Source organism: Tasmannia lanceolata, unplaced genomic scaffold (genome assembly GCF_043159265.1).
Source record: "Tasmannia lanceolata isolate RefF3 unplaced genomic scaffold, GAP_Taslan_0.1 ptg000026l, whole genome shotgun sequence".
Lineage (NCBI taxonomy): Eukaryota > Viridiplantae > Streptophyta > Magnoliopsida > Canellales > Winteraceae > Tasmannia > Tasmannia lanceolata.
The window spans coordinates 9,288,120-9,304,603 of record NW_027518703.1 but is presented as its reverse complement, the minus strand read 5'-3'; the positions used below and the strand labels follow the sequence as shown (position 1 = coordinate 9,304,603).

At 38.5% G+C, this 16,484-nt stretch overlaps 1 protein-coding gene and 1 pseudogene across 1 annotated transcript; one reads left to right on the top strand and one right to left on the bottom strand.

The window, feature by feature from the left end:
- Positions 1–4,534: 4,534 nt before the first annotated feature.
- LOC143858689 (CLAVATA3/ESR (CLE)-related protein 25-like) lies at positions 4,535–6,915 on the bottom strand. Its single transcript, XM_077369404.1, has 2 exons — positions 6,370–6,915; positions 4,535–5,087 (listed from the first exon to the last, which is right to left on the bottom strand). Exons 1-2 carry the CDS (start codon positions 6,651–6,653, stop codon positions 5,048–5,050), a joined length of 324 nt encoding a protein of 107 aa, XP_077225519.1. The 5' UTR covers positions 6,654–6,915; the 3' UTR covers positions 4,535–5,047.
- A 7,228-nt stretch (positions 6,916–14,143) lies between these two features.
- LOC143858493 (germin-like protein subfamily 2 member 1 pseudogene) lies at positions 14,144–14,815 on the top strand (annotated as a pseudogene).
- The last annotated feature ends 1,669 nt before the right edge of the window (positions 14,816–16,484 follow it).

Genomic DNA, 16,484 nt, shown 5'->3' with positions numbered 1-16,484 from the left:
GGCAGAGAGGGAATGTACAAATCAATCCTGAGCTCTCAAAGGTTCACTTGAGGGTTTCTTTTGGGAAGAACTCATTCATTCTAGCTATAATTTTTTTCTAAAACAATTGTGAAGGGGGTGATTTCAGACCAGGTGGAGCAAGAGATGCGCTTTACAAATTTGGTAGGATTTTGAGATTTTTAGCTGATTTTTTCTGACAAATTTGGAAAGAAAATATGAATGGAAGGGTCAGAAACTTTTAGAGAGCAATGACACGTTTTGTAATTTAGATGGTGCTTTTTATTATTCTGTTATTTAAAGGAATCCCTAATGGCATGTCTATAGTTATGCAGAGTAGTTCCACTTTGCACTATTTTACTAGGTTTACAGGGAAGGACATGTGCTATAAATATAAAAGAAAATAAGGCTCTGTTCACTTGTTTTCCCGGGAAAGGAAAAGAAAATGTTTCCCGGGAATCTAACGTGGCATTAGGAAAAGAAATCTAGGGAATCTGTGCAGGAAAAGGTTTTCTGGACTGTTTCTGGACTGTTCACTTGCGCAGGAAAAGGTTTCCAGGGAAACTGCTTGCCCTTTTTTTTGCACTAGTTTTCTCGGGAAACGAAATCCGAGTGTTTTTGGTCTGAAATGAAATCCCTAAAGGGGGGAAAATGGGCTTTTCCATGTCATTTTTTGACTTATTGTAGAAATTCCACATGTGTAATTCTATTTTCCCGGGAAAGCAAGTGAACACCAGAATTCTATCTTGTCAAGGAAAAAAGAGGCTGTTTTCTAGGGATTTGCTTTCCCGGGAACGCAAGTGAAGAGAGCCTAAGGGCTGTTTGGAGGCTGTTTAAAAGTAGGGAAAGAAGACAAGGAATTTTGTATGAAAAATTTCATGTTTTTACTTACATATTAGTTTTCCTAAAATAAGTACACACCTAAGTGGGACCCATATGTCTAGACCCACCAGTGGACCTGATTCGGATTAAATCCACCCATGTTTGGGTCACAGTTCGTTTGGATTCTATTCAATCTTATCCTAATCGTATAATTCGTCATATCCTACTTTTGGAGTCTGGATCATGATCAATTTCTCATTGGATCATCCTGGATCAAACGTTAAAAAGTTCAGCTTGAAATGATTTAGTATATCAAGACCATGTTTTGGCTTTTTATGAGGATGAAGTTGTTTGAGTACCCGAAGCGGTGCGCAGTGCGGTTATGCAGTGTGTGATACGTGTGATGGGTGCGTGGGCATGCCATTGAATAGAATGGATGTCCAGTGTTCAATTCAAGGGGTATTCAATTCCATCCCATGGGATTGGATTTCATAGGATTGAAAAGAAGAGGGGAATGTCACTTCTTCCTTGGGCTCTTAATGCCTTTTAAACAAAGGACACTTTAAAAAACACATTGCCAATGTCGATGCACGTAGAATGCAAATGACTCTATGGAAATCGATAAGAGTTCGGTTAAATTCTTAACAGTAAACACAAACATGCGGTCAGTGCGATGAATATAGGATAGGAATTAAAGGGACATGGTCACCAGAGGTGATGAATCCATTCCTTCAATGCGATGAATATAGGATAGGAATTAAAGGGACATGGTCACTAGAGGTGATGAATCCATTCCTTCAATGCTTCAATTCCTGGAGTAAAACTACAACTAAGGAAAAATAAAAGACATTGCAGAAAAAGTAAAATAAATATTAAGATAAATGTAAATTATGACATGTTTTGGGTTTGTTCTGAGTCCTCTTCCTTGGATGCAACCATCTCTTTATATAGATTTCTATTAAAATCATCCACAACTGCTCTTGATTTTTATGAGGAAACCCATTGAGAATAAATATCATCCCCAATCTTTGGAAAAATGGCCATTGGTAAATAACTGCTTTAATTCTAATATATGAATAATTAACCAATGATTTAGTCTGACGTGACTGGTCTTAAATTAAAAAATGGGTGTAAACAAAAGTAAGACTTTTTTTTAACTTTTTTATAACTCATTTTCAAATGAAAATATAAAAAATTCTTCTCACTATTTAGTTGTGCATATGAAATACAAAGGATCATTTTCATACATATAGATTATAATCGGACATGAGACAAACAAGCAGAGTATCCAATTAGATGTTGAATTTTATTAATTTGTTATTTAAAGGAAGCGCTTAATGGCATTGTGTGGGTCTTTTGAGCTTCAAAGAAGGTATATGAGCCACTGATTTAGATTCCGCATGTACACTAAAGATCGGACTCGGTTTTGGGTAGAGTTATGGTGCTCTCAAATCCCACTAAAGGACCTTTTTCTCGATTTATTTGCAGTGCATAAGGAAGTTGTGGTGAAAGATTGTTTTGAGAGAAGTGGAAACCAGATCTTATGGAGGCCGGCTTTTAGAAGGAACTTCTTTGAGAGAGAGAGAGAGAGAGAGAGAGAGAGAGAGAGAGAGGTGGCGGCAGTGGTGTAGTTACTTGAAATGTTAGATGGGTGCTACATGAAGCAATCTGGCATGGATAAAAGGGTATGGATCTGGGAATCTACTGGGGATTTCACTGTCAAATCTTTCTACAACAAGCTTGTGCCTTGCCATGTGCTCTTAAGAGAAGCCAAAGTATGGAAAATCCAAGTGTTGTGAGCCAAACATTTGGGTTCCATTCTTTGGACATTTGAGGCCCTGTTTGTTTTGGATTTTGAGAACCGACTGTGAGTCCAAAATTAATTATTGGAATCAAATTTACACTAAATTCTGAGAAGCCATTGTGAGACCAAAACTGATTATTTGACTCAAATTTATGTTTAGGCCCTGTTTGCTTTGGATTTTGATTACCGAATGTGAGTTTGAAACTGATCATTGGGCTCAAATTTACGTTTATTTGAGTACAATGATAAAATTTGTATTCATTATTGGTTCTCAAAATCCAAAACAAATGGGCCGGATTCGGGTTATCCTCGGCCCACACCATGTACCAATGGGCTGAACCAACAATTTTATTGAAACCAAAATTTTACACTCCAACTGAACAATTTGGGGCAATTAATTTTTATGCAAAGGCTCAATTGGCCCAGCCCGTTAGCATCTATACTCCCAGAAAAAAACTGTCAGCTCCTCTTTGGTCCCCCCTAAGGCCCTTCTAACTTTTTATAATCTCAAATGAGCTCACAGCTGCAAAAATCTAGATTATCGTTCTTATAAAGACACCCATTATTTAAGGCACTGAGGGCCCCAAGCGCATCTGTTATTGGCACCATACTAGTTGGAGTTGTTATCATAGACTAGGCTTTTCTTTCAAGCCCATCTGCATATCTACTCTGTTCTTCATAAATTGTGAGACTCCTCATGTTCGACATCTTATTCTTATCCATGTAACTTTGGCCCTATTCGTTTTAGATTGTGACAACCGATTGTGAGCCCCCAAACCTATTACAGACTCAAAATTAAGTCCAATAATAGGTTTGGCTCTCAGAATCAGTTGTCAGTTGTCAGGTGGGCCTTCACACTATTAGATGGACTACAAAGATGCTTCTTAGACAAACATCAAAGCCAATCACAAGCTTAGCCTAGGTTGGAGCTTTCACAGCTTTTTGTGCCTTTGCCTTTAATCTAAACCAAGCCTATTTGAACCCATAACATATGAAGTAGACGTGAGTTATAGTTTGTATCATAGTACCGACACTCGATGACTCAACTTGAAACTCGGTTGAGTTGACTCAACAATAGAATGAGTTGACTCGAGGAAAAGCATAAAATGTTGCTAAAGAACTTGAACCCACTGCTAAAATCTTAAAACCTGAAAAAATCTACATGTAGTGAATTGATATACATACGTCCTGCATGCACTCAAGTTTTTATCGAGTCACTAGTGACTTAGTCGAGTTGACTCGACTCGGCCTATTTGCGAGTAGGTGTCTAGTTTTTGGGTTTTTCAATTATATTTGGTTTGTACATGTTTATACGTACCTATTAAAACCTTATCTATAGTTAGTGTGCATCTATCTATCTATCTATCTATCTATCACGGCGTTAAGGGCTCTAGTCTCCATGCATCGAATAAGAGGTCTTAATTTGAATCTTTTACTACTTTAGACTGGTCTTTGCTTCTCGATCCATTCAAAAGATGAAGCAAGAAAAGAAGTTAAAAAGAGAAAGTAGATAAAAAAGAAAGAGTCTTTGTTACTTCGATGTTGCTTTGCTTCGATGTTGCTTTGCGCTATTGTAAACTATTATCTTTTACCATTACCACGAGGCTGGAAGAATCCCCATGCAGTTTTGGACGTTTGAATGAACTGACGACAGTCGGAGATCAGTCCAAGGAGAAGATAACAAGTAGGGAAAAAACTCACGAGGAGATGTGTTAAGACATTTGATTGGTGGGGACTACTTTAGTTTTGGGACACCCAACCTTCTAAAAAAGCCAAAATAATAGTAAGATGATTGATTGATTGATAGAGATTGTTACTTGCTTTCTCTCTTCTCGTGTTTTACTAGAACATTTCTTGGGTTTTGTTCCTATACTTTTCCATAATTAGTAAATACTTGCTTGTTCTTTACATGCAAAGCAAATCTCTCTCTCTCTCTCTCTCTACATGCAAAGACAAGCACCCTCATACAAAATACTGAAAACACATGAAACATTAATCTCTCTCTCTCTCTCTCAAAACACTGGGGAAAACTTGAAGCATTAAAGTGGGTCCCTCTCTAAGTATTGGAAAAAACAAGAAGCATTAAAGTGGGTATCTCACTCCTCCCTCTCTCAATAAAGGGAACACATGGAATATTAAAGTGGGTGTGTCTGCCAAAGCTGTCCAATTTTTTACTTAAGGTTCTTTTCTATGGGTATTTTGTGTGTGAGTTTTTTATTTTGTGTGTGAGTTAGTGTGTGAGAGAAGCTTGGCTTCTTTACACCCCCACCACCTCCCCATTACACTGTATAAAGTACATCACTTTGCAAAATAGGGATTTTTTCTAATGTCTTAAGGAGTAATTATAGTTTTTTTAATACATCAAGGTGGCCCACATCTTGTCATTCATCATCTAAAAAGAAGAAGCTTCTCAATCCTCTGAGGCTAAGCTCGACCAGGAGGTTGTCTAGAATTCCCTGCTCTCCTAGAAATACACCCAACAAAAGAATAAATAATTAATAGTTGAATAAACATGGGGAAATCCTAACTTAGGTACAGGCAAGTATTATTTCACTTGGATAGAAGTGAAAGAAAACAGGAAAAAGAAAAATATGGAAAAGGCAAAAAGGTCCCATAAATGTAGACAACAAAATTAAGGAATAGATTAGCAGGGAGTAAACATGATTATGGATGTGGGTATGATGAATAAAGTGAAGAGACTCCTTTTTTCTTTTCCTTTATTGATTTGAAAGGGCAATAAATTAAACTGAGAACACTGAAACCCATGACTGTGGAGCCATGCAAACACAACATCTGGAATATGGCAAAAACATAGAAATTGTTGTTATGAGCTTTGATTTTGCAATGAAAGAAGTTAAATAAAAATACTAGAATTAAAGATCTTTTATCAGAATATTAGTTATTGATATATCCTTAATCACGGGCAAACGATAAAGTTATACAAAAAAAGAACCAGATCAAATTTTATGAACTCCGCGCAGTTTTTGTTTTTAAGACTATGGTGGTATGCTCATGAAATGTTAAGGACGGTATGTTTTTTGGTGGAAGAAATAAGGGATTGTTGTATGACTTAAGAAAATGGCCATAATGGCCCTTTTCTTTCTTAAGAGAAATAATAAAGGGCAGTGATAAAAAAACCCAAGTGTTCTTTAAGCTAAGAAGAATAGTTTACCAATGCATTTTGTTTCAAACTGCAAGTCAAAACATGTTTAAATATTGGAGGCCTAAATACTTACATTTGTGAGAGAGTTCAAAAATTTTGTAACTCAGAGAAATTATTAAGAATATCAAGCATAAAAGTTGGAAAAGATGAAAGGTGCTACAATCCAAAAATTTTGGAAATTTCAACATGAACATAAAAAAAATGAAATACATATACAAGAACGAATACAAAGTATTCACTACAAGAAATACAGTCATTGGCGGCAAAAAAAAAAAAAAAAGGGTCGCCAAAAGGTAAAAATTCGTCTCTATAAACCGTCCCTATAAATGGCTTCAGTAAATGAATATAGCGACAGATTTTGTGACGGTTCAAAGCGCGCCTAAATTCTCGTAACCATCGCAAAGGGTTTCATATAGTGACGGAAAAATGATCCGTTGCTATAAACTGTTTATACAGCGACGGTTTTTTTTTTTTGTTGTCTTCTTAGTAAGGTGTTTTTTCTTGTAGTGACTGAGAACATTATAATATTTTCTCCATGTCTTTCTAAAGAAAATAAAGGAAAAACAATTGAGGGTACGTGTACCTGTTATGAATGGGGTCGGGCCCATTAGGAACACGCCTCTTGTTCATGTAATTGGGGTCCAATTCCGGATGAAAAACAGGCCTTTCTCTTCCTTTAACATGCAAATGCTTGAGATTTCCTCCTGTTGGTGTAGTATTAGTAGTAGCAGTAACTGTGGTAGTAGTAGAAGTAGCAGCAGCAGTTGTTCGTCCACTTGCTAGAAACCCAACAAACAAAAACCAAATAAAGAACACAAAACCAATGACTCCTAACAAAGCCCTTAAAAACCCACCGCCAATACCCATCTCTTTCTTTCTTTTTTCCTTGATTTACCCTCTTTTCTCTCTCTCTAAAAGGCCACCTTGTGGTTGCTTAAGAAAGGAGAAGAACTAGATATCACAAAAACCATATTCTTGTATGTTGATGGAGTTTATGAAAGGATTGAAGCCAAAGAAAAAGGAGTGGAGGGAGAGAAGAGAGATAGGTGAATGGAGTAAGGCAAGTATTTTGGTGGGTTGGGTTTAGGGGTTTTGTTTTTCCCCTTGTGCCAAGGGATGATTTTTCTTTATATAGATTGGAAGTGATTCTGTTACACTTTCTCGGACCTTGAACGGGGAGAGGAACAAAAGCTTAGCTGGTTTCGAATGTGACATGGAGGGAATCAGCTTTGCTTTAAATCGATTGGGTCCATCAACAGCCTGCACAAACCTTACTTTGCTCTTCTTTGAGTATTTTCACGCACCTACAATAGCACAAAAGGGACCTCGCTATCTATATCTGTTCATCACGTACCCAAAAAGACAAAACCTTGGGTCTTTGTGCGGCTCTAGTCATGTAATGTAAGCCTCCATTCTCCTCTCTTTTCTTCTTTTTAGTACTACCATATCTGCATTACACTATATAATACTCTATAGGGGTGCAACTCGGACATGGTTGGGTCGGGTTGGGTTGAGGCCAACCCTAGCCCAACCCAAGATAACATTCACTCAAGCCTAACCTGACCCAATCCGAGCACCGTGTCAAAGATGGTTAACCCTAGCCCAACTTGCCTGTCTCTATAGATCTCTCAACCCTAACCCGACACGTCTAATACATTTTTTTTTAAATCGGGTCGCGTTGGGATCAGGTTAGCCGATCGTGGGGAAAAACCACTCACACACACACACACACACATATATATACTAGTAAACAACCCCGTGCGATGCACGGGCCGACAAAGAACTTTACAGACCACATCATAGGTTGATCCAAACCGTCCATGTGATGGAACACAACATAAATAGGTTGTGCCCCAAAAATCATTTCCATAGGCTGATCCACGCCCTCCAATCTATAGAGGTTTCTATAATATATTGTTCCTCTTAAATCAGATGGTTAAGATCACCCTATAGATTTTTTATTAAAAAAGCATAAATGAGAGGGGTAAGATTGAAATTATGTGGCTTTATAGATTGATCCAAACACTCCATGTGATGGAACACAACATCAATCGGCTGTGCCCGTAAAATCATTTCCATAGGTTGATCCTAGCCCTCCAATTGATATAGGCTGATCCTAGCCCTCCAATCGATAGAGGTTTGCATAATTGTTGTTGTTCTTCAGATGCCTGAAATCCGTCAATATTTTGCAAGTGTCCTGCATGCGTAATATAAAGTAGTTCTTTCGTCATTGTCATATGTCTTTACCTCTTCTTGGTAGTTTTTTTTCTCGTAATTGTCATAGACAGGTACCCTGTGTCAGTACTTTGTGGATGTAGATTACGATTTTACCCTCACATAGATAGCATGTACAGATATGTGGGGAGGGGCAAGAACGTCAAAATCATCCACATTGACTGTTAATTGGACAATAATTCTCCATTTTCTCTTCTGCTATAAAGTATTACATATATATACAGTAAAGTGTTCCTGCGTAGCTGCTCAGATAGCTTATCTGAGCAGCTGCTTCAAAAACTCATGTGGCCCCACATTTTTGGGGTGATCCAAAGCATTCATTTGGAAGGCCCTTCTATGGATAGGGTGTGTACAAAAAATAAGCCCTTTAGGATCATCCTAACCCTGCCATTTGTGGGTGGAAAAAATGATCAGAAACAATGTTTGTCGATTTTCCCCTCCACCTTTGATTGTGTTAGGATGATCCTATAGGGCTGATTTTTGGTACACACCCTATCCATGGAAGGGCCTTTCAAATGAATGCTTTGGATCACCCAAAAAATGTGGGCCACATGAGTTTTTGAAGCAGCTGCTCAGATAAGCTATATGAGCAGCTGCGCAGGAACACTATTCTCATATATATATATATATATATATATATAAGGTTGGGTTCGGGTCGGGTTGCCAAATGCCTCAACCCTAACGCAACCCAAAAATTAATTTAGGTTGGCTTTTCCCAACCGTAACCCAACTCAACCCAAGCCGAAATTGGGTTGAGCTCCGTGTATGGTGCATGATTTCAGTTCCTACTACTCTAGTGGATCTCTGTCTTACTTCTCTAAGGATTGGGTTCACCGAGGTATCCTTTTGTAACATGTAAAATTTTGGTAAAGGAAGGAAGTAGGCCTGGTGGGCTGAGCTTGGTTAATTATTGGATTCGAAGAAACCTAGACCAATTTACAAGATAACCTAGACCAATTACAAGATAGAGGGCATGTTTGATTGCAGGATAGGTTTTCATAGATAAGGCCTTATCCCCTGTCTTCCCTTGTACTTTATGATTGGTTGTAACCCATACGATTTCTATCCTTAGATGACTCTTATCTTTAAAAAGTAAGGATAATTGGGATTCCACCCTTTGGGTGGTATTACACGTATCCTCTTTTGATGAAGATACCGCTTTTCTAAATCATATCTTATCACGGACAGTCGTGCGACAAACAATAGACAACATATATCTTGGATTAGACTCACCTGAGACAATATATCCTGCAATCAAACTGCCTCAGGAAAAAAATCAGTGCCAAAGGAAAAAATGTCAGTGGTATGCACTGTTCCTATTGGTGGAAGCAAGATGCATGGGACCCACCCCATCAATTTGGTACTAAAAACATGTCCTAATTACCATTAAATAACCATTAACCGTTACAAATTATAGCTGTAAATCTGATCTTCATTAGCAACTGCTCTTTCTTGTGGAATAAAAATGTTGATTAAAAAAAGAAAATGGGTATCAAGGGCCTTTCAGTAAAATTCAAACAAACTTTGCCTTTGGCAAATTGGGTGTTTTTGGTTAAGTCTAGTCAAAGTGGGGAATCAGTATTTCTTCCAAGAAAAGAAAATCAAAACCATGAGATCCCTATAGTAGAAAGAAGCTTTCCTTTTTTCTTGTTGGGAGTTATAAGTGATGTTAAGTTGGCAACCAATCTCTCAATATAGTAAAGCTCAACCCATGACCAAGTCATTCTAGCACAGTAACTAATCTTGTCATTTACTCTAAACACTTATTAAACATGAGTGTGGGAATCAAACATGACCCATCTCACTTTATAATCCTTCTTAATTTGGTGGGTTTCTAGAATACATACATGGTCTCTTGGAAAGGAGATCCAATATTTGGGAATATGAAGATTATCTCCCACATGGGCATGAATTTAAATGAGATTAGACAAAGGCAGAAGCTGGTTCCTTGGCATGGATGCTCAGAGTAGGGAATATTGCATGCCTTGTTCTATATGGCCAAAGCATATGGCATAATATTTTGGCTTAGCCTCCCCAATAAAATGAGTCTTACACTTGAAGCCTGTGCAGGTCATGTGTTACAAGATAATCAAGATAATCAAGCTTTGTGTTACAAGATAATCAAGCTTCATATCTTAATTCAGCATTAATATATAAAATCGCACTACATCGAAGGGCAAAAATTTAGCTAAATGGGTCCCTCGGAATCTTCGATCTCCAACTGGGAACATAAGCGAAAAGACAATCACTCTTTAAGCATCCTATGCAATCAGTATAAGAACTCTCTTCCCTTTTGGTGGAGATGTACATCTCCTTTGAGGATTTGAAGTACCATATACTCCTTTGTACACCACTTATCCTAAACGACAGCATCAGACATCTTGCCTTTTCAAACCCCAGAGTTCTGATTCTAGGATACATCATCTATCCATGAGAGTGAGCAGTCCTAAGTTGGAATGAGTGGCTTTAAATTGGATTCCTCCCCCCTTCCTTTAGCAATTGTAGTTCAATGATTCGCGGTCCCACTTCTCTTTCCAATCCTTTTAGATTCTGTTATACATTCAAGGAAATGATATCCATACTCCCTTGTTTTGATAATGTCACTCACTTTAAGCACTTCTTCAGTTGGCTGTCGATAGCTTTGGATGCCATTATTAGAAATGCAGTCAAGTCCCGCATAACAAAAATTCTCATGAATTAGATGTTATATTGTTGAGTTGGGTGTCTTGAATTCAAACCCGCTTAGGGTCCGAAATATTGTGTGCGACCCGGATTAGGCCCATTTCTTTGGCCCCTGGCCGCTTGGCCCGACCCGTTTTATGTGTTTTTAGGCTCGATAAGACTAACTTAAAGCCCGTTTAATATAAAGGGGCTTTTAGGGCTTATTTCGAAAGCAAGTCATGTAAAGAGGATTGAGAGCTCTAAAGAAAGTGGAAAAGGGTGTGTTAGGGTTTCACAAGGGTTTGGTGAGAGAGAGACCGATCTTATCTTGTAATCTCTGAATCTTATAGTGGATTTTCTCGTCGCCTCTGCCGTGGAGTAGGCTTTTGCCGAACCACGTAAATCTTTGTGTCTTTGTGTGATTGCTTGTGTTTATTCTTTTGTTTTACTTTGCCATTGAAATCACATATTGCTATTTGGGGTTTTTTCACAACATATATGATTGGGGATTCTTTCAACATTCAATGAAAATCTCATCCACTTTATGGATTTGTACACTGATTTCTTTGTGCCTTAACTCCTCGCCTTTAAATAGACACTTATCTCTCCAAAGTTTTTAAGGCATGAAAAAAGTGATGTGGGTTTTAACTATTTTCATATTCTAAATGGCCCAAAAGGTTGATTATATGCCACACCTTCCAATAGATTTGGTTGCAAGAGCTTATACTTTTTTGTATGAATCTAAGGGCCTTTGCACTCATGAAGAAGCACTATCAGTGGGGTCACTTGAGAGACCCTTTTTCTTTCACAAGCTTCGTTTTGAGTGTCCTATAGTCATTGGTTCCTTTGCTTGATGCTATTCTCATTTCTCTTACCTCGTTTCTGATCAGTGGTGACTAATCGTGTTCATCACATACTATTACGGATGATCAAATCAAATTGTGAGGAGATCTGTTAAGAGGAGCCCAGATATTATTAAATCTAGGAACGTGGTTCATCGATCGACGGCTAGAACCATCTATTGAGGGAACAATTCCTTGATCAAGAGCTTCAATCATTGATCGATAGATCAGATGGATCAGACCATCGATCTATGGACGTGCAAGACAATAGTGGAATAGGAATTACGAAATTTATTTTTAGCATGTTTACTTTGGGTTTTCTTTGTTCTTTTCTTGGATAAATTCGTATTAATTTAGAATTTTACATGTATGTGCTTCAACTATAAAAGGCTTAAAAGCAAGTCAAATTTATAGACTCAGCAGAAATAGGGTGTTACTATACTTAAAACATGGGATTTGCAAGCCAATTTCACGGAAAGCCATTTCGCAGCTGGCTTTTGCATGTGAGAACAACTACACGGTTTGATTTTTTGGCAGATTCAGCTTATTCATTTAATTCATCTGAGGGGGCTGTTCTCAGATGCAAAAGCCAGCCGCAAATGACTTTCCGCAAAATTGGTTAGCAAAATTGCAATTACATTCATCTCAAGAAGATTACTTGAGAGTTAAAAGGAACAAAAACTGTTAGATATCTTTTATGAGAAGTTATCTGGTGGACGGCTGGCTGCCGTGCATGTACATGCAGCCCGAAAATACAATGGGGCCCACATTGTTTGGGTGCTCCTAACCATTCATTTGTTGGGCCCTGACGCAGATAGGGTGTGCCCAGAAAACCATTCCCATTTCCCGTAGGATGATCCTAACCCTCCTATCCGTGAAGGTTTTTATATTGTGCCGTCCATTTTAAACCTCCGAAAGGACTGGATGGCTGTTCTCACATGCAAAAGCCGGCCGCAATATAACTTTCCGCGAAATTGGCTACCAAATCATAATTACCGTACATCTCGAAGGAGATCACTTAAGGCTTAAAAGGAACAAAAACTGAAAGATATCTTTATATGAGAAGTTATATGGTGGACGGCCATGAATGCACATGCAGCCCAAAAATACAATGGGGACCGCAATATTTGGGTGATCCTAACCATTCATTTGTTGGGCCCTGACATAGATTGGGTGTGCCCAGAAATCTTCCCATAGGATGATCCTTACCCTCCAATCCATGAAGCTTTTTATATCCATTTTAAACCTCCACAAATCGGAGGGTTAGGATCGTCCTACGGGAAAGGTTTTCTGAGCACACCCTATCTACGTCAGGGCCCAACTAATGAATGGTTTGGATCACCCAAACAACGTTGGCCCCATTGTATTTTTGTGCTGCCCCGCCTGCACGTGAATGCACAGCCGTGCGACGTAAAAATTCTTTCTTCTTATATTCTAGAAGATATCTGCGGGATCAATGCCAATGTAATTTGGAGAAGCCCTTGTGTCCGGTTTCTCTAAGGGCTCATGTGAATTTAGCATCCATTTTACGTGTAAAGAAACATGCCAATGTAAAACCAATTTTGTGCCCATATTTTAACTTATTAAAAATGCATGTAAAATTTATTTTAGAACCCATTTTAAGTAGAAAGAAGCAAAACAAACGATGATAAGGAATGGAAAACACTTACAAAAACAAAGCATGGAGACTGCTAAGCAGTTGCTATGGACCAAACCGATGTAGAATATATCTATGTTGTATCGATCAAAAATTAAAGAAAGAGTCATTTATAGCCATTTTAGCTTTCTCAAGAAAAAATGTCTTCTCTTGATTAAAGATGGTTGAACCATGGGCCAAAAAATGCACTGATAACACAAATCTACCATATTGTCATTAGGCTTTTGCCTTTTTAGTATTAACCAGTCGTCTCTAGACAATTGATCGGATGGCTCAGATCACCTGATAGATGAGTTCTTGGATAACATGTTGTTGCAACACCAAGCGACCCAACCCTCTTTAAATAGGTGTTGTATAGAAAAGGAAACAGAGACGCTAGAGGTAAAGCGTAAGGACTTGTATACGTAACCTAAGAAACTGAAGAAAAGTATTCAGGGTTATGTCTTTACACTAATCAAATTTTTCCATTTTAATTACACCCATGTTTTAAGGAATATCATAGACGGTCCTTGTCTAGCTTTTACCTCCTCTTTACACATACCAGAATCGGAAAATAAATAGGGAGACATCTTACCCTTTTCTTTGCCTAGTCTAAATTTAATCATGACTTATAGGGATTTGCTAGGCAATTTCTGCCAAAGCCAGATCATGGCTTACTTTTGCAGGAGACAATAGCCACGCAGGCTCACCTTTCAGCAAATTTTGTCTTATTCATTTAATGCATCCGAAGTGGCTATTCTCTCAAGCAAAAGTCAGCCAGCAAATGCCTTTCCGCAAAATTTCCTAGCATATACCTATTGATTATTATGGTAACAATATAATTGGGTCTACAAATTGATGGTGCATGGACTTTATGCATATATAGACACATGTGTCCTATATATATAGACATGATCTCCCCTCCATATCTCAAACAACTCATTGAGAAATCATTTTACAGGAGAATTTAAAGTAGACCAAGCATGGCCTCTCTGTCCCTTGGAAGTTCCCCCTTGTTCCTAATCCTCTCCTTATCTGTGTTACTCCTTCATTCATGCAATGCAGCAGACCCTGATCCTCTGCAGGACATCTGTGTTGGACAACCAAACGCCACAAATATATTTCTGAATGGATTCCCCTGCAAGAATCTGTCTACAGTAACGTCGGACGACTTCTTCTCCGAACTCGTAGCCGAAGAAGCCAACACAACAAATATCTTTGGGGTTGGTTTAACTCCTGCCGATGCCACGACTTACCCAGGGCTCAACACTCAAGGGTGCTCAATCCTCCGTATCGACTATAATCGCGGAGGGATCGTTCCCCCTCACATGCATCCTCGCGCGACTGAGCTCTTATATATATTAAGGGGAAGAGTGAATGCTGCGTTTGTGACCACTGATAATGTTCTCTACTCAAAGGACTTGAAGACTGGAGATCTTTTTGTGTTTCCTAGGGGGCTGGTACACTACAATTACAATCTCGGGAAGGGGAAAGCAGTAGCACTTGCATTTTTTAATAGCCAGTTGCCAGGAGCGCAGTTCATTCCCCTCTCCCTCTTTGCTTCAAATCCTACTATTCCTGATGAAGTTTTGGAAAAGTCTTTCCTAGTAGCCAAACAAACTGTGGAAGCCATCAAAGCCAACTTTACTTCCTAAGCTACTAATACTCCTTATGCTTCTCCGTATAGAATATCTTTCAAGGAGGATAATATAAGTCACTACTATCTTTGTCGCTTGTAATTCCTCACTAGAGGAGCTTTTTTTTTTTTTTTTGTGTTAAGAATAATGTGTTATGGTGTATTATGATGGGACCCATCATCACCAATGACATCTTGTCATTCCATATTATAGGAGACAATATCTAATAAAAGAATAATGAGAGTTGTGGGATTAGACATTCGACCCCCACAAATTCCCTATATATCCTCCTTTGTTTTCTTCCTCTCTCTTCTCTCTTCGACGTCTTGATTGTTTGTCTGTCAGTATTTCTTGCTTTTTCATTAACAACTTCTAGATTGTTTCACATCCGCCAATCGCCATGACAAATGCATCACCCGGAAATCAGTCCTTCACTTTTTTGTGTAAGGGTTGAAATTATAAAACATGACACACTTTGGCACGAAAGAGGTGAAACAACCTCAACAGCTATTAACCTCGCAAATAAGAAAGATCTTTCATGCTCAATTCAACAAATGTCAGCTATATCTCAAACATTAGAAAATGAACAAGTATATTCCATGGACCAACAACGAGGAGATAATTATATATATCAATAATGGTGATATTTCACTCCAATCTCAATGGTCCTCAGTCTATATTGCCTTGTTAGAGAAGTTTATTCCCTGTCTGATTTTCAACATGCTTCCTTGAATCCAACTTAAGATTGAGGAAAATGTGTTTAGGTTAGGCGGTACATTGGATTGAGCATACCTTAAGGAGTGAATACTCAACCATGGCACTACACATGAATTGATGTCGATTTCATTGATTCACGTTTCATTGATTCACCTAAAGATTTAATTTAAAATTGGAGTATGGTTATTCACGGTGTTCAATGATTTCTGTTAAGCGTACATGACTGAATCATCAAAGCGTCCAACTCATAAATGGCAAATTCATAGGTTCAATTCCTGCAGGATTCAATGAAAAAAGATTGGAGAAGAGTGCTTTATACTCAAAGTTGAATTTCCTCCTTGAGGAGTATGACGCAGGCCTGGAGAGGAATCAAGAGCAAACCATGAGGAGGTCTATTAAGAGGAGCCCATGTTTTATCAAATCTTGGAACTTGATTCATCGATTGATAAGATGGACCATCGATCGAAGGACCGGTTCATTGATTGAAAGGTCTACTCATCAATCGAAAGATCTTACCACCAATTGATGGGGGGTATGAAATAGCAAATGAATTTATTTTTTAGAATATTTTCTTTGTATTTTTCATTTTTTGGATAAATTTGTATTTGTATAGGGTTTTGCTTAAATATATCTAAGTGCTTCTACTTTAAAAGCAAGCACAAGTTGAGTTGTCAGGGAGATTATGAGGGATCCGGGTACAACTAGTCAACTAGCCCTTAAAAGCTAGGGGACGGTGCCAAATCCTTATAAGCCCATCCACATGCATGTTTCAACCTTTCCGATGTGGGATCTTTTGCTTTCACGTGGAACCCCAACAATCTCCCCCTCCACGTGGTAGGAACATGGGAACTACGAGATCTTCCTCGAGGGATTTTTCCATCCTCAGAGGCATACCGGGGTTATCGAGATTCTTCCCCAAGGTATTATTCCATCCTCGGAGGCACACGGGGGTTACCACGCCCCAGTTCTG